General features: G+C 36.9%; 1 protein-coding gene across 6 annotated transcripts in view; it reads right to left on the bottom strand.

The window, feature by feature from the left end:
* MYBPC1 (myosin binding protein C1) overlaps window positions 1-18,596 on the bottom strand; it is a 101,344-nt gene that overhangs the window by 45,940 nt on the left and 36,808 nt on the right. For all 6 annotated transcript variants that reach the window (XM_060194241.1, XM_060194237.1, XM_060194240.1 and 3 more), the window contains 6 exons: window positions 16,007-16,155; window positions 15,575-15,692; window positions 11,945-11,996; window positions 9,671-9,727; window positions 4,082-4,248; window positions 1,198-1,330 (listed from right to left, as the gene is read on the bottom strand). In XM_060194241.1, coding sequence (XP_060050224.1) covers window positions 1,198-1,330; window positions 4,082-4,248; window positions 9,671-9,727; window positions 11,945-11,996; window positions 15,575-15,692; window positions 16,007-16,155 — 676 coding nt within the window. The remainder of the gene's footprint in view (window positions 1-1,197; window positions 1,331-4,081; window positions 4,249-9,670; window positions 9,728-11,944; window positions 11,997-15,574; window positions 15,693-16,006; window positions 16,156-18,596) is intronic.

Here is an 18,596-nt window from a genome sequence, read left to right as displayed (position 1 = left end):
GTCTGCAGGTATCTCTCTTTCTCTCACACTCTTTCCCCTTCTCTTTTCAATTTCTCTTTGTGCTAGTAAATAAAAAAGAGAGGGGGAAAAAAGGAAAATGGTCACCAGGAGTTATAGACTCATTGTGCCACCACTGAGCCCCAGTGATAATCCTGTTGGAAAAAAAAAAAAAAAAAGGAAAGAGAGAGAGAAAGAGAGAGAGAGAGAGAGAGAGAGAGAGAGAGAAAGAAACACCAAAGCACTGGAGCAGTGGGGGCTGGGCTCAGATCTGGGTCTTGCACATAACAAAGCCGCACACTATCCAAATGAACAATTTTGCCAGCCTAGAATTGTCCCTTTGTAATTTATTATCTATTAAGAAAAAAAATTGACCCATTAAAAGGAAAAAACTAAGATCACACAATTTAATCATTGTTGTGACTGGGTATATTTGGTTGTGTTAAGAAATGAGAGAAAACACTTCTATTTGGGAAATTCTCTAATTGAGGACTTCAAGAGCAAACTAACAAGTATTTTCTAGATGAAGATAACCAACAAAAAGTAGGGTTTTGTAAACTCAGGTTGCCTTCAAGAGATTTTTGCCAGATAAAAACACAAAGTCACTCTATGAGCATGACAACAGTAAGAAACTGGACACCACCCAGTTTTTTTTAGGATTCAAGTCTTTCACAAATGCACACATGGCTCCTGTTAACTTAAAAAATATATATTGGAGTTGAAAATCTCTCTGGCCGATAAGGATCTCTTGCAAAATAGTTTCCTAATAGACAAAAGATAACATCAAACACCAGAGATTAGTCTGTCTCCTTTATTTGGGAGAATGACAAGGAATAGTAATAAAATATAAGCTCCTGATGCTATCATGGCAAAACAGAACTTACCTAAATATAGAATAGTTGCTGTAGCAAATACATATTTCAAAAATTTTTAATTTTTAAAAAAAAGTTAGGAGAATAATAACATAAACTGGGAATAATTTGAAATAACTTCTATGGGATTAAAACATTAGAGTGTTTAATTTATAGCACTCTAGCTTTAATGCCTCCAAAATGCATGAAAAATTACTTACATGCTTACTTTCCTTCTGTTTGCATTTTGTATCATACAAATCTAAGTTAAAAAGCACCTTTATTTTCAGATAATTAGTGTTTAATTATTATTCATAGCTATAACTCAGCATTTGCAAAATCCACTCACTTTGTACTGGGTCGAATTTCTTGACCATTTTTAAACCATTTCACCTCCAACTTTGGATCTGCCAGTTCCACAACAAACCTAACTTTACCACCTTTGTCAACCTGATATGCAGGATCCAGAATTTTAGAAAAAGCTTGTAGAGAGAAGAAGAAAGACTATGTCAGTATGTACATACAAATGTCATGAATTCAAGCAGTCAATACATGTATGGAAAAACCAAAAACAGACGAAATAATGATAATTAGAAAAGAAAATGGACAACGTTTCAAATCATACTTATATATTTTAGAATATACTGAATAGGGTACAGTGGATTTTGCATCTAATAAGAAAGCTTACATTTTTTAGTCAGACTCTATGTAGTTCTGGGGTAAAAACCATGATTGTTGCATATACTTTAAAATGTGGTTGTTCTAATTCTTCAAAGAGTGCTCAGTACAAGCTTCCAGGGACAAGAGTGTAACTCAGGGAGAGAGAGCTTGCTCCACATGTGAAAGGCCCTAGATTTGACTCTGACATCCAACACAGAGACATCCATATAAAACTAAACTTGGAAAAACATACTTATTATTTTAGCATAAATATCTTCAGTATCACAGGCATTACATTGGTACTTTTTCTGTGTCACATATAATTTTTAGCATAGAGTATGAGATGAACTCACCACATACCTCTAGCCATCAATTTATAGCTAAGTGAAAAGAATAAACTTAGCCAGTGTGTGTGTGTGTGTGTGTGTGTGTGTGTGTGTGTGTGTGTGTGTGTATGGCAGGGGGTGGGGGTATGCCAACTGGATTGACACTTAAACTTTCAGATGTTTGCTTCGACAGTATCAAGATAACTCTTCAAAACTTTAGGATCACTGAGATCTTGGGAATGGCTGAGTTCTGTAAATAAAGCAAAACCCTTCTAAATATTCTGCAGTCATGTCTCAATCAGTTTACAGAGTTTAGAAATATAGGGCAGGGGGGAGTTGGGCTGTAGCGCAGCGGGTTAAGCGCAGGTGGCGCAAAGCACAAGGACCGGCATAAGGATCCTGGTTCGAACCCGGCTCCCCACCTGCAGGGGAGTCGCTTCACAGGCGGTGAAGCAGGTCTGCAGGTGTCTATCTTTCTCTCCCCCTCTCTGTCTTCCCCTCCTCTCTCTGTTTCTCTCTGTCCTATCCAACAACGATGACAATAATAACTACAACAATAAAACAACAAGGGCAACAAAAGGGAATAAATAAATAAAATAAAATATTTAAAAAAATAAAAAAAAAGAAATATAGGGCAGGTTAGGTTGAGGAGATAGTATAATGGCTATACAATATGACTTTCATGCCTGACTTTTATGTACCAAAGGTTCTAGGTTCAATCCTCAGCATTACCATAAACCAGGGTTACTCAGGGCTCTGGGAAAAAATAATAAGAAGGAGAAGGAGGAGAAGGAAGAGAAGCAAGAGAAGAAGGAAAAGGATATAGGGCAGGTCTTTTAAAAAGGAGTAGTTTAAGGGGCCAGGTGCTAGCACACCTAGTTGAGTGCATACAGTGAAGTGCACAATCAAACCCAGGGAGACAACTTGCAGGGAGAAAGCTTCATGAGCAGGCGTCTCTCTCCCTCTTTATCTTTTCCTTCCCTCTCAATTTCTGTCTATATCCAAAATAAGTAAATACATTTTTAAAAAGTGATTTCATGGTGTTTACTAGGAAGTTCTTCATGTTTTCTGAACATTAACGAATAGTAATAGGGTTGATATATTTCCCTAGTGTATCATAAAACCAATGTGAAATGTTGAGGAATTATTAATTTAAAATGTGTTTGTTTTCATTTAAATTGCAATGTATTATAGTCGTTTTGTTTTGAAGCTATTTAAAACCACACAAATTGCATCTTCTCCAGAGCTCAAGCAACAACATGTGGTTGTTTTACCTAACATTCTGATAATCCTTATTGGGTGTAAGAAATGAGCTAGTCAAGCCCCTTGAGATGAGTGAAAGAACATGACCTAAGACACAGAGAAGGGTTCAGTGGTGGTGCACCTGGTTGAGCTCTCATGTTACAATGTGCAAGGACCCAGGTTCAAGCCCTCAGTCCCCACCTGCAGGGGGAAAGCTTTGTGAGTGGTGAAGGTGTTGCAGGTGTCTCTCAGTCTCTCCCTCTACACCACCCCCTTCCCTCTTGATTTCTAGCTGTCTCTAGCCAACAAATAGAAATAAAAGACAATAAAAATTAAAAAGAAGAAAACATTAAAAAAAAGACACAGAGACAGTGAATCTGCCCTCCCCCCCCCCCAATTCCCCTCAAAGGAGGATGAATATGGGATTATTCCACTTGAGGCAGAAGTTAAGAAACAAGAACAGAAAGGGAAAACACAAAAGTAAAGCTTGGACTGGGTTTGACGTATTTCATCAAAGCAAAGGACTCTGGGGGAAGAAGGGGAGGAGTGGGGTGGGGTGGCAAGGTGGGGGAGGGTTTTGTGGTCCTGGTACATGATGGTGGAAAGGGACCTAAGTTGGAAGTGAGTGTTCTGCAGATACCCATCATGGTGAAATGATTAATTTTACTCGTGTCAACAACTTTAACCTTATTCCCCCCTCCCCCAGAAAGAATAAAAAATATGAGTGGGCGAGGTGTGGTGGTTGAAGAAAGGGGCTTCTAGTGACAACCGGATATTTAATGTTCCAGTGTATGTTATCTGCATATTATGTTGTACTGCAATGTAAATCTGTCGCCTTTAGTATACAGTCTGTCAGTCACTCTCATAGCCAGTAACGTTTAGGCCATAGAACTGTATCACCTGAAGTCAGAAGATAGCCATCCTCTTCCAGTCACCACCCAGACCCCAGCGAAGACTGGAAAGGGCGTGTTTCACCCGCATAGGCCACACCCCCAGAAGGCTCACCTGCACTTTTCTTTTCCACCCTGCGCATGCGCTTGAGTCGCTTGAGCATACCCCGAAGGTCAGTGATGCCATACTGGAAGGCAATCTTCTCGTATTCGTTGGGGTTAGCATTCTTCAGCAGCTCCCAAACATCAACCTCAGGTTCTTCTTCCTGCTGCTTCACCTCCCTAATGGGGACAATCAGGACCTAGTTTAGTAGCTGCACTAGCCCTTGAAAGACAGGTCTGGACATGGTATTGCTTTTTTGATTCAATGTTAAAGCACTGTTAAAACAAAAAACAAAACAAAGTAAAACAAAACAAGTACCCTTAAAAGCCCAGAGAAAAATCTGCTCACATTACTTAAGTCTCAGGGAAGTTTCCAGACAAGGTTCAGATACGTGCACTTATTTTAACACCCATTTTGGGGGGGGGCATTAAAAATATAATATTAGGAGATAAGGGAGTTGAAAGGGAATCACATGAAGATAATTTTTTTTGTAATTTTCATTTCAAAAGTTTATCTGGAAGGTAGGATTCAGAATAACTTAAGAACAGTTTTCATTCAGGAGCTGGTTAGTAGAATAGTTTTTTTTTTTAAATAGACTAAGACTAAGAAATAAAAATATAAATATTTGCCCAGGAAAGAAAATTGCTCATTCTTGTCTTCATTAGTATATACATTCTGGCTCTTCAGAAATAATACAAATACAGTATTCCAAGTCTTTGGATTTTGTAAATAGTGTTTTTCTTACTATGTTAGTAAATATGTGTACTAACCTTTTTTTGAAATAGAAAACTTCTGTAAAATAATTTGAAATTGTTATGAAGAGGACTTCCCTCCCCCACCCTTTCATACATTTTTAGGATTGTGTTTTTTTTTTTTTTTAAGGATTTTTATTTTGCCTCAAGGGTGCCTGAACTCTGAATCTACTGCTTCTAGAGGCCTTTTTTTTCTCCCCCTACTGGATAAGACAGAGAGAAATCGAGAGATGAGGGGGGAGATAGAAAGGGAAAGAGAGATAGCAACCCTTCTGCAGGTGGGGTGCCCTGGGCTTGAACTGGGATTCATGTGCTTCACTTCAACAGGGTCCTTGGGCTTTGCACCATGTGAGCTTTAGTGTGCAACCACTTGGCCCCCAAGATTTTTTTCCTAAGTCAGCAGAGAAAGGAGAATGAGGCCAAAAATTCTCTTCTATCTCTTCTATAATTACTACTTAAAATTTTGTTGGAAGCAGGTTAGGTAAGAATGTAAAATAAATGCTTTAGGATTACATGCACAAGGGAAAAGTAACTGTGTAATTATCAAAGCTACAACACCAAATTGTGATCACTGACAAGACAACTTAATGAGCATTTAAAGAACATATGATGACTAATGAAATTTAATAGCTAAAATTCACTTGTCTGCTTTTATTTTAAAACTAAAACTCACTTAGAGGCTTAGTATAAGTACAAAATGTGATTCAAACTGATTTCCTTTGCAGGCTGAATAGTACTTCTGCTTAAGCTTACTTGACTGCTCTTATCAGATTAATTTGAAAATATTGCACTACTTACTGTGATTAATGCTAGTTTGGATATAATTTTCCAGGAAAACTGGCCAACACACACATTGGTGTTAAAACAGATTCATGATATATTTTAAGGAATGATGGGTCACAAATACTTGCATTAATTACACCTATTTCAGAGCTGGCTTGAGGTAAATCAAGAGGGAGTGGAGGAGGATATCAATATTAATATGGAGGTTAAGGTGCCCTGAGGCAAGGATAAATGACTTCTGATTATCAAATTTATATTCTCAAGTGAATCTTTTTGCCTACCGAGGGGAAGAAAGTAAGGCAAATCTCCTGAAAAATGGAAGAAAATGAGAGGTCATTGATCCAGCTGTAACTGTGGTGGCAGGCACTAAACATCATTAGAAAAGTGTGCCTCTTAAAAACTCCACACATAAGTATTACTCTCGTCTCACTAAAATAGTTACGCTTTCCATTATCATGAGGACAATGAAAACTTAAAGCTGCCCTGAAGTTGGAAAATTGGTAATAATTTGCAGATCTACTAACATCTACTGCCTGAAGGTAGTCTGAATTTCTTCAGATATCTTCTTTAAATATTTTGAGGGAAATCTTGGAGAAATGCAATTGAAATGTAGGTACATGTGTATATATTCTCAATGGGTATTTCTTCTGTTTACTTTTACTGTGCTCTACTTTTGTTACACTTCAGTCTAAATATTGTCCCCAAACTATGCAATTATACCATTCCAGGTTGTATTAAATTTATATTTCAACTGAGAAGAATTACACACACATACATTTCAAGTATAATAAGGAATACAAGTCAAATACTGGGATATCCCTGATATGAATGTGTGTGCTAGGAGCAAAGACCATTTAAATCAGTGTTGATGGTCTTCATAAAACCACTATCACACTGTTTTTTCATTAGAACACCAGAAATAGACTTCCCTCTATCACATTATTAATCTTATCAGTTTTTGTATAAGAACATCAATGGTCTCTTGCCTTGTTCCTTCCTTTTCTCTCCATCTCTTTGACTGCAATGAGAAGCATCATTTCATTATTTTGTACTGGAATGTGAGTGAGGTTCCTGCCTGGAACATATTCTTAACTCATCCAGAAGGTGTCCTTACTTACCAGCCGAACATGATCATATAATCATAGTATGTTAAGATATAGTTGGGAGAAAAATCCAAATATCTGTTGGCACCACTGATTCCTTTCTAAGTGTTGGGATAGACCTATATAACATTCATAGAACTTTCACCTACATCAAAATTCCTGTAACTTGGTGATCCTAATAAAGTACAAAGCAGTTATAGAAATTTTATGTAGAGTTAAACTTTCAAGTAGTTATATAGGTCAGATCCCGTAATAAGACATTGCCATACAGATTTACTAAGATTTAAAGAATCACTAATATCCATTTGAACTTAGCTGATTTTGTTCAAAGCAGGAAGGTCTTTTGTTGTATACTGGTTGTTGATACTGGTCATAATGATATTTATTCTTATTGAAATTTTGCCACACACTCAGAGGAACAGAAATATTAACCATGTGTGATTACTACACTGAGAACACATGCAGTTCACAAATTAGTAGGAAAAGGCAATGGTTTATAAAATTGTACTAGTGGATTAGTACATTATATGAATGTAGTGTTGTGTTAAATGCAATATAATTATGAATCAAAATCACAACTAGGGGATGAAAAGAAAATGAGAACTGAAGACAAGTTTGCTGCCCATTCTTTTCTAATATTTTATCTCCTTTGGTCATTTTACTTTTAATTAGACTTCTTTTACTTTGAAAACTATGGATAGAATAATCTTCCATTTTAAATCTGAGCACTGTGTATAATAACCAACTGTATCATATTTTTACTGATATTATGTGTGCCCTTGTGTGTTTTGTCTTTAGGAATATAAGCTCTTCAGGGGAAAATATAGCATTTTCTTTGTGGATGTGAAAATTTATTTGACACCTACTAAGGACTAGTAGGTGTTATACTTTGTTTAATTAGCATAGTAACTCTATTAAGTAGTTTTTATTCTGCATATTTATAGATGGGAAGACCAGGCGTCAGAGAGGACATACAATTTGACGAGTCATGTAATTAGTGGAAGAGTTGAGACCCAAGCTCATATTTTCCCACTACCTTTCCCTTCCTACAAAAAAATGTATTCACCCCTTTTCAGTGTGTCAGTCAGCTGAGGTAAAGAACAAACACCTCATCACAGACCCCTGCAAGCGTCAACCCGGCTTTGACCTAGCACGTTATGATTGGGCCCTCAATCGCTATCAAACAGGCCATGGCCGGTGTGCCGCTATGTTCCATCGCTGGGGAGCCAGAGACGACCCGAACTGCCCCTGTGGCTACAGACAGACTATGACCCACATAGTCAACGACTGCCACCTCTCCAGATTCAAAGGAGGTCTCGAAACTTTACATCAGGCTCAACCTGACGCTGTTGACTGGCTACGGAAGAAGGGCAAACGCTAGAAGAAGAAGAAGTGTGTCAGTCACTGGATTTCTTTTCTACTTTCATCGAAGATTATAGTCTGTACAAAGAAAGCATTATTTATATCCCTGACAGAGTAAATGCAGGAGGAAAAACTCTGTCATCTTCCTAAAGTTATAATCTGAAGCACCAATGTTTGAAGCAGATTCAGAGTGGCCCTTCTTATGTGGAATCACAGGCAGTAAGTCCACCCAGAAAAGAGAACATTTAGGTCCCAGCCCTACTGCTACTAAAACTGTGTCAGTTGGGATAAATATTTGACATTTCTGGTCTTTAGTTTCTTGCCCCATAAAGGAGAAAGAATGAGGCTCACTTAAAGTCATTTCACATAGTATTGCTCTAATTAAATTTGAAGGGTTAATATTATTGAGACTGTTTTCTGAAGTATGCAATAGAGATGTATTTGATATGCCAAAGTCTGTTGAATCTACAAAGCTTAATGAAAAGTGATATTAAGATTTAGATTATTAATTTAGGATTATACTTTCAGTATGTTTTATAAATTTTCTAGAAAAGCAAAATCAACTTATATTTCTGTTTCTGAACTTTTGTAAACCTCAAGGTACGTATAATTATGTGATATATATATTACATGAGATATATATACAGAAATCTTATAAAGTGATTATCAATTAAATATTAGTAATGAAATTCAATAAATTTTATTGTAAGAGAGCTATGTAAAATACTATTAAATTAAAAGATGTGTAAATTATAATAGTAAACATTTATTTTCTTTTTACTACCATCTTGTATTGCTTCTAAAATGATCTTTTTAAAAATATTTCAAATAACTCTGAAATAAGAGTTTTTTATATCATTAATGCATTGTAATAAGCTACTTGGAGCAATTTTTCATTTCTTATTTATTTATAAAATACAAGTGTATCTTAAAATGGATGGTATCCTAGATTTGATGAAATATAACAGATTATAAATACTCAAGTAGATCTGCATTTAAATGTGTAGGCGGACCACAGGGTATTTTCAGGCCAGTGAAACTGTTCAGTATGATTCTATAACTGTAGGCAGATGGCACTATGTTTTTGTCAAAACTCACAAGACTAAGAGTGAACCCTAATGTAAAGTATGGTTTTTAGCTTATAACAATGAATCAATATTAATTCATTATAAGAAATGAACCACAGAAAAATAAATTAGAAAACATTTTAAATACATATATGTATTTAAAATATCTATATATGTATGTAAAGACATTGTAAAATTGATATTTTTTTTGTCAAATATCAAAGGCAGGAGAATGGAACTTTCTAAGTATTTAAGTCTTCTGTCTCAGTTTTCAAATCTTATCACCCCTATACACAAAACATTTAAAAATAAGGCTTAAAAACATCAGTGAAATCTTTTAACAGATTAGTATGTAGCTGTTTCTCTGTATTTCTTAGTTGGCTTGGTTATTCTATAAACAGAACAAATTAAAAAAAACACATTTTAAGAAATAGGAAATTATTTTTGAAAGCATCCACTTTAGATTTGACTTCTTTCAGTAGGTATCTACAAGATTTCTAGGCCACAAAGCCTCATTCATCATTTGGTTCTCACCTACGTTTCAGGAGACCACTAAAGTCAAGTTCTCCTGCATCCTCTTGACCTTCTCCACTGTCATTAACAAGAAAAAAGCAAATCTGGGTTAAATGCAGAGACACTTACACAAATTTTTCTCCCAAACACTACATATAATGTATATGCAATTTTGCACCGGCACACAAGTCATGAACTAAAACAACACAAACTGTTTCTTTTCACACAAGTGACATTTTTAAGTTTTTGGAGTATGTACTTGTGGAAAAATAAACATGAGTTTGTGTTACTTAGTGATTATAGAAGACACATTTTTATAGATTGCATATATAAAACTGCTTGGATTTGTGTTTAAATGAAGTAACACAAATGCACTGAAACCAAGCAACTCAAAGTACTTTGTTTTTGCAAGTTGAGGGCTCTAGAAAAAGACCTACAAAAAAAGCAAAGGACTTTTGCTTATCTCTGTTCATGTAAGACAGAGATTGGCTTGGGGAATGCCAACTCTAAGTTCAAAGCTTATATTTGAAGGTAACTTCTTTGTGTCCATCAGTAGATGAGTCAGATCATGTGATACCAACATAACATAAAATGGACCTAGAACAGAGCTTTAGAAAGATGCATTCCTTTCTTTTTTAAAAAGGAAAATAAGTGAAGCTTTTAATTTTCTTGTTAATATTTATGTCTTTTAAAATGCATTTACTGAAAAATTATCTGAATCCTTTACTAGAACTTTTGAAGTATTTACTTAGACTTTTAAAGTATTTTTCTATAAAGTATTTTCCTATAGAGAAATGCATCTTGAATTAGTCATGCAACTACCTTTGTGATTTTATATCAACTCTAGAAGCTTGGAACTGACATTTAAATGGCACTACATATTTACTTACATGTTCATATTTTAATGAAGATTTTGTTTCCTGCTCTTTATAAATGTTAGTTATGATTTCTAAGAAAAGAGTCTGTGGGTTTAAAAACAGTGTGCATAACATGTAAGTTATAAAAATTGACTCAAATTGTGTTTCCAAACTTTCTCTAAAGTAGGTTATTTGGAGGACTTTTGAAGTAAGTACATTTCTACTCTTCTTAAAAATATTTACTAATGAGAAGGAGAGAGAGAGAGAGAGGGAGAGAGACAGACTAGAGTACTGCTCAGTTCTGGTTTATTGTGGTACTAGGAACTGAACCTGGGACCTCAGAGCCTCAGGCATGATAATCTTTTTGAATAACAATTGTGCTGTCTCACCAGTCCCATTTCTATTCTTTTAAAATGTTTAGTAGATGGAGGCTCTTTCTTATAAAATATATGTGCTCATATATCAGTGTCATTTTAGACACATGCATTTTCTGAAAGGTAGAAAGTAATAGGATTGAAAAGGTAAGACTTTAAGACAGTTGATATCAGATAATATTAAATATCCTTTTTAAAGAATCAGAGTTTTTATTTTTACACAAATTAGGAAGGAAATATGCCTTCTATTAACAGACACATTCATTATTTCTTAATAGTTTGGTATCACTTTTCTTATTCAACAAAACTATATATAGTTTCAATCTTAGGAAGAATGAAATATTTACTGTCATAAACAAGCTTATATTATGAAAGAATCAAGTACAGAAAGCGAGGTCATGGCAGGAAGAGCTAGTCATATTTCACATTGACTATAAGGTTTGTTTTTTTTTTTCATTTCCTTCCTTGACTGCCTGCTTTTTAAAATTGGTCAGTTGCAAAATAAATCAAAGAATTATTTATATTTTCTCTCTACTATGTTATTTATTGTATCAGACTTGGTCTTTCACTTAGGATAGTTCAATAATTAAATGGTGCCAACTTCAGTGAATACTACTTCATTGTGGCTTTCTGGGCACATGACTTAGTAGCATTAAAAGTTTTTTCCAGGTGAAAACCAGTGTTTTCTGACATGACTCAACTTCTGTTATATAAAGTATGTATCTTTACTATTTGCTATTTGGTAGGAAATAATGCAATTAGGGAAGAAGTCACATTTGAGAAATGTGAAAGCGTATCCTTACAATGCAAATATAAAACCTGCAAAAAAAAAAACTGATGCTTCACTATAATGAGAATATTCAAAACAACAACCAGCATATCCTTTATTTGATGTTAAACTCATAGCTTCTCAAGAGCACTAGCTTTTGACTGTATGTGTGACTACAGTGAAAACAGTTGCTCTCATTTGGAATAGGAGTATGAATAAAAAAGGAAAGTATATTTGCAAAATCCTCCACTGCCATAATTTACAAAAGCTACATAGCTCCCACTTTAAAAGTTACCTTCTCTTGAAAGCAGATCTGATGTCAATGTTTGGAGTGGTCCCGGTAGATTCTTTGAAAGGAGAGAAAACAACATAAATATTGATGAAGAAGGTTGCTTTACGTTCAGGCTCTTTCCAGGCTCTAAGGATTGTTCAGATGAAGAGAGCAACAGAAGAAAGTGACTGGTTCTTTAAAAAAAATTTTTTTAATTATCTTTATTTATTGGATAGAGACAGCCAGAAATCAAGAGGGAAGGGGGTGATAGAGAGGGAGAGAGACAGAGAGACGCCTGCGGCCCTATTTCACCACTCATATAGCTTTCCCCCTGCAGGTGGGGAGCAGTGGCTTGAACCTGGATCCTTGCACATTGTAATACATGCACTTAACCAGGTGCCCCACCATCTGGCCCTGAAAGTGACTGGTTCTATGGCTGAGTCTCTGGGGCATCATACTTCACCCTCTCACATACACTCATTCATGCAAGGGACTTTAGGAGTTACTGTGGCTGGTTGTCATTCAATCTGCCTGCCCATTAGAATCACCTGAGGAACTTAAAAAGGATCAGCTTCTTGCTTCTCCTGTTGAAGATTCTGATTCACCACATTGGACATGGGCACTTAGAAATTAATGTTCTTTAAAGAAAAAAGTAGCCCTGAAAGTGATTCTCAGATTTGTCCCTTGGGATGAAAAAGCACTGCTCCAGACTAGATTCCTACTCAATACAGAAAGCTATACAGCACCACAATTAGAGATCTATTTTGATCATCCAGCCTCTGCTTGACCTCTCTTGGAATGAGTCTCTTCACAACTTTATTTATTTATTCTTAGTGATTTAATAATGATTAACAAGATTGTAGGATAAGAGGGGTACAATTCCATACAATTCCCACCACCAGAGTTCCAAAGATACTCTCACAACTTTTAAGGGCTGTCTACAGACCTTTAGTGAAAGGATTTGTAAGATCAAATTCACCTCCTTCTAATTTCAACATTTTGATTTGAATCTGCCTAAATACCTACCAGCTATCTAGGAAAGGTTATTTTCTTTATCCTGTGTGATAACCAACCATTCACATGTAGGTGACCACACATTCAAGTTGCACAGGGTATGGTTTCTGTATTTCTCATCTTCCTAGCTACATTACTGCAGAAGGGGTCCAGGTTGAGGAATGGTACCCATTGCCAAGAAATTTCTCTGGATGTGGATTAAGTAGCATGTTGCAGAGAATAGTATTCTTTTAAAAAAGATTTTATTTATTTGTTCATGAAGGGTGATAGCAGAAGAGAGAAAGAACCAGACATCACTTTGGTACATATGCTGCTGGGTATTGAACTCAGGACCTCATGCTTGAGGGTTTGAATTTTTATCTACAGCACCATCTCCTAGACCATGAGAATAGTGTAATTCTTTCAACCCAGATCTTGTACTACTTGAAATAGCTCAGTTTAGAAACTACAGTGGTCTTGTTTTTTTTTTAATTTTTTAAAAAATTTATTTATTTATTCCTTTTGTTGCCCTTGTTGTTTTATTGTTGTAGTTATTATTGGTGTCATTGTTGTTGGATAGGACAGAGAGAAATGGAGAGGGGAGGGGAAGACAGAGAGGGGGAGAGAAAGACAGACACCTGCAGACCTGCTTCACCGCCTGTGAAGTGACTCCTGTGTAGGTGGGGAGCCACAGGTGGGGAGCCGGAGGCTCAAACCGGGATCCTTCCGCTGGTCCTTGTGCTTAGCGCCACCTGCGCTTAACCCGCTGCGCTACCGCCGGACTCCCGGTCTTGTTTTTTTTTTTTTAAATAACTGTATCACATGAACTTTGGGTTCATCTTAAGTTTTTGATCTTTGTTGTCAAGTCATCTTTCCTTTTTGTTTACTTACAGAAGTGAGAGTTATATTTACTTGAGTTGTGGGTACTCAAGGGCAATGCACAGAATATATGGATGTGCACTTCCATATGCTTGGAATTTCCATAAAATCCACAATTTTAAATTAGACTTTATGAAGAAACTCTCTCTTCTCCCTAGGTATCCTACTCCCCAGCCCCCACCCCCATACCATAGGGCCTTATCTCCAAACCTGAATGGGAATAAGCATGATAACTGGAACACAAGCATTCAGTAGCAGTCAAAAAAAATGACATTAGTCCTTACCTGGGAGGTTGGAGGGATATAGATAGCATGGACAACAGAAAAAGAGACAAAAAAAATCCCCTAGTTCCTGGGATGAATCCCACTTGGTCGTGATGAACAATCTTTTTGATATGTTGCTGTATCCGGTTGGCCAAGATCTTGTTTAATATTTTGGCATCTATGTTCATCAGAGATATTGGTCTGTAGTTTTCCTTTTATGTTCTGTCCCTATCAGCTTTTGGTAACAGGGTAATGTTGGCTTCATAGAAGGTGGAAGGGAGTATTCCTGTTTCTTCAATCTTATGGAATAGCTTAAGAAGTATGGGTATTAACTGTTTCCTGAAAGTTTTGTAGAATTCATTTGTGAAGCCATCTGGTCCAGGACTTTTGTTGTTGGGGAGATTCTTAATAATGGTTTCAATTTCTTTGTCTGTGATTGGTGCATTTAGATTTTGTAGTTCTTCTTGGTTCAGTTTTGGAAGGGCATATGTTTCTAGGAATTGTTCCATTTCTTCCAGATTCTCTAGCTTGGTGGCATATAGTTCTTTATAGAAGTTTCGCAGGATTCTCTGGATTTCTGTGGTGTGAGTTGTGATAACTCCTCCATCGTTTACAATTCTATTAATTTGAGTCTTCTCTCTTTTTTGTTTGGTGAGTCTGGCTAGGGGTTTGTCAATTTTGTTTAATCTTTCAAAGAACCAACATTTGGCTTCATTGATCTTTTGTATGGTTCTTTTATTTTTGATGTTGTTTATTTCTGCTCTAACTTTAGTGATTTCTGTCCTTCTGGTTGCTTTAGGGTTCCTTTGTTCCTCTTCCTCTAAGTCCTTGAGGTGTGCAGTTAGGTCGTTCATTTGAGCTTCTTCTTGGTGTTTAATATGTGATTGTATGGCTATAAGTTTCCCTCTCAGTACTGCTTTAGCTGTGTCCCAAATATTTTGATAGGTTGTGTCTTCATTTTCATTAGTTTCCAGGAACATTTGAATTTCCTGCTTGAGTGAGTCTCTGACCCAGTGGTTCTTAAGGAGTATGTTGTTTAGTTTCCAAATTCTGTGACTTTTAATAATTTTCTGTTTGTTGTTAAATGTTAGTTTTACTCCACTGTGGTCTGAGAAGATACTTGGGATGATTTCAATGCTCTTGAATTTATTTTAAAAAAAACCTCATCATAGTTTAATTCAGCAGACTTGCTGGAATAAGACTATCACAATCAGAAACACCCAAGTTTGTTGTTGTTTTGTCTTTGTTTTTGTGGTCATATTTGGGGCTTCATCTTTCCTGGCTGACTTCTTTAGGTAGAGAGGGTTGGGGGAGAGAGACCTGCAGCACTAACACTTCCTTCAATGCAGTAGGGGCTGGGGCTGGACTCCAACTGGGTCACACACATGGCAAAACAGTGCATTATCCAAGTGAGTTATTTTACTGGCCCAAAAACACTCAGTTTTACAGTGACCAAAAGATTATTTCCTTACACCTCATGAAACACATCACATTTATCCAGACAAGAAGTGTTCCTTACCATGCACTTCAAGATCAAATGAGCAGGTGTCAAACTTATCCTTATAGGTGACCTCACATCTGTAGTTTCCTGCATAATTCTCTTTGGCCTTGATGATTTGCATTTCAAATGTGTACACCTGCAAGGAAATGCATCCAGACACACTTCAACACAATGCTGCTGACAGAAAAAGGCATCACAAATCACCTATCTTCCAAGTTCCTCCCAGCTGGCTTAAAGATCCCTTTGTCTCTGTGCATTCATTCTAGAAGGTCACATGCTCTGTAGTCACAGGGTTCAGCAGGGCACTCAACCTAGAGCAGAGATGCTAGGGATGGTTAACTGCAGAGTTTTCCATGACTGCAGTCTCTCAAAGATGACCCTGAAATGACTTTTAACCACACAGAAGGTATAAACTAGCCAAGCACCTATGTCAAGAGTTCAAGGTCATACCCGAGTCTGCCTCTCAAAGCTTTCTTTCAGTTGGAGGTGCTTCCCAGCCTTGCTGGCCAAGTCCATCCATTTCCCTTTGAACCATTTAATGGTAGGTTTTCGAAGAAGATCTTCAGCCTTGACTTTGGCAATAAAGGTGATATTTTCACCTAGAAAAAGTGAGACACACACAGATACACAAGGAGTTCAGTGATTTTTAAATAGTCATCTTGCTTTGTTCTTGGCTGGAAGGAGTTTATACAAGGCTTAAGTGCCTCCAGAATTGTGCAATGAGATGGCCCTGGTTTTGAGTGTTGTTAGCACTCCAGGAAACCTTTTAAGATAGAAGGAGAGAGACAGAGAGAGGCAAAGGCACCTCAGCACTGACGCTTCTGCCAGTACAGTGGTGGTCAGACTCAAACCTGGGTCACAAAGTTGGCAGACTAAACATTTTCCCAGGTGAGCTATTTTACTGGTTCTGAACTCAATTTTCTAAGTGTTCATAAAGTCATTAAAATACTACAGCTTGTTCTCCTTTTGAGGCTTATAGAGAGACAATGAGCACTGTAGAAATTAATGGAAATAATTTTGTTAAGATTTACACAAAATAACTTCTGCATAAACAAAGGATCATCTTTGTTTTAATTTAGGTAAATTAAACCTTATTTTCCTTATTTGGTAGCTACTCTCTTCCCTGATCCAGCTTTCTGGTCCTTTTTGCAGCCATGACATCATCTCCCCAGACAATAACTTAGATCCACCTGCATATCAGATGTCAGGCTCAGGGGAAAAAACAAAACAAACAAAAAAACTAGTATAGTCATGGGCCCTTTGGAATATAACTAAAATATTCCTACTAACTGTTTACAAAGCAGAGATCCCAAAATTTTCATCTGCAATATTCCAGCCTTTAGGTTCATTTTTAGTCAAAAATTTGTTTGGCTTTATATGATAACTCTTTCAGCCAAAAGTTTCCAGATGCTAAAATGATGCCAACCGGACTCCACTGGGCAGACAACCCCACCAATGTGTCCTGGAGTCCCACTTCCCTAGAATCCCACCCCACTAGGGAAAGAGAGAGAGACAGGCTGGGAGTATGGATTGACCTGTCAATGCCCATGTTCAGTGGGGAAGCAATTACAGAAGCCAGACCTTCCACCTTCTGCACCCCTTAATGACCCTGGGTCCATACTCCCAGAGGGTTAAAGAATAGAAAAGCTATCAGGGGAGGGGATGGGATGTGGAGTTTTGGTTGTGGGGATTGTGTGGGATTGTTCCCCTTTTATCCTATAGTTTTTTCAGTGTTTCCTTTTTATAAATAAAAATAATAATAAAAAACAACACACATTAAGAAGAGAGAGAGAGAAAGAAAGAAGACTGAGAGCTGACTTACATGCTGCTCACATAGTGGTGAGGAGGGGAGAGAGAGAGGTGGGGGTGGAGAGAGAGAAACTTAAATGGCTGCAGTCAGGGCCAAAGAGCTGCATCATCTTTATACATCTAATATATAACTATGCATGTTATATATTAGATGTATATTAGATGTTATATATTAGATGTGGTGTTGTTTCCCTTCCTTTTTATTTGGTAAAATGATGAGAAGTCAGGAATAATACGAAGATGACTAGATGAAACTGATCTTTTAAAAGTATATCTGCCTGTTTGTTTGTATCAACTAACTGATTAGATCTGAAGGACATCAAAAACTCTAGCTGACAGCCCAGCATTATGGGTGTCTTTCAGAAACACTATGGGAGCAATGCTTTCCATTCTCAGGCAGTTTTCTTCCACATTCTACACCTAACAAGTAATTTCAGATTATAGCCAACTGTGTGCTCACTTGCAGAATATTTGCCATCAAAGATTAGTTCTAATCACAATATATTCCTTGTGCATTTTTTTTAGTCAGAATTCCTGGTGCTGGCCAGCAAGATAGTTGACTTAGAAGTACACCTGCTTTGGCTCTTATCACACTAAGGCAGCTTTTGTGCTGTGGTCTCCCTCTCTATCTGAAAAAGTCGTCCTGGAGCAGTAAAGTACCAGTGATGACAAAAAACAAAAACAAAACAAACAAACAAACAAAAAAACAGGAGGAAATTCCCCAGCCCTCTAGTCTTTCTCTAGCTCACCATCCTGTTTATTTTCTCCATAGTGTTGACTTTTGTGGTTAGCTGGTTACTTTATTAAGACTAAATTCTGGGGAGTTGAGTGGTAGCGCAGCGGGTTAAATGCAAGTGGCGCAAAGCACAAGGACTGGCTTAAGGATAACGGTTCGAGCCGGTGGCTCCCCACCTGCAGAGGAGTTGCTTCACAGGTGGTGAAGCAGGTCTGCAGGTGTCTATCTTTCTCTTCTTCTCTCTGTCTTCCCCTCCTCTCTCTATTTCTCTCTGTCCTATCCAACAACAATGACACCAATAATAACTACAACAATAAAACAACTAGGGCAACAAAAGGGAATAAATAAATAAATGTTTACAAAAAAGGCTGTAAATTCTGAGTTTTTGCAGGTTATCCTCAGTGGTGAGCACAATGTCTAAAACTGGAGGTGTGCACTCAATCTGTTTTTATTATTATTTATTTTCCCTTTTCTTGCCTTTGTTTTTTATTGTGT

Source organism: Erinaceus europaeus, chromosome 7 (assembly GCF_950295315.1).
Source record: "Erinaceus europaeus chromosome 7, mEriEur2.1, whole genome shotgun sequence".
Lineage (NCBI taxonomy): Eukaryota > Metazoa > Chordata > Mammalia > Eulipotyphla > Erinaceidae > Erinaceus > Erinaceus europaeus.
Note: the sequence above shows the minus strand (reverse complement) of the source record. Positions and strands in the feature narration are given on the sequence as shown.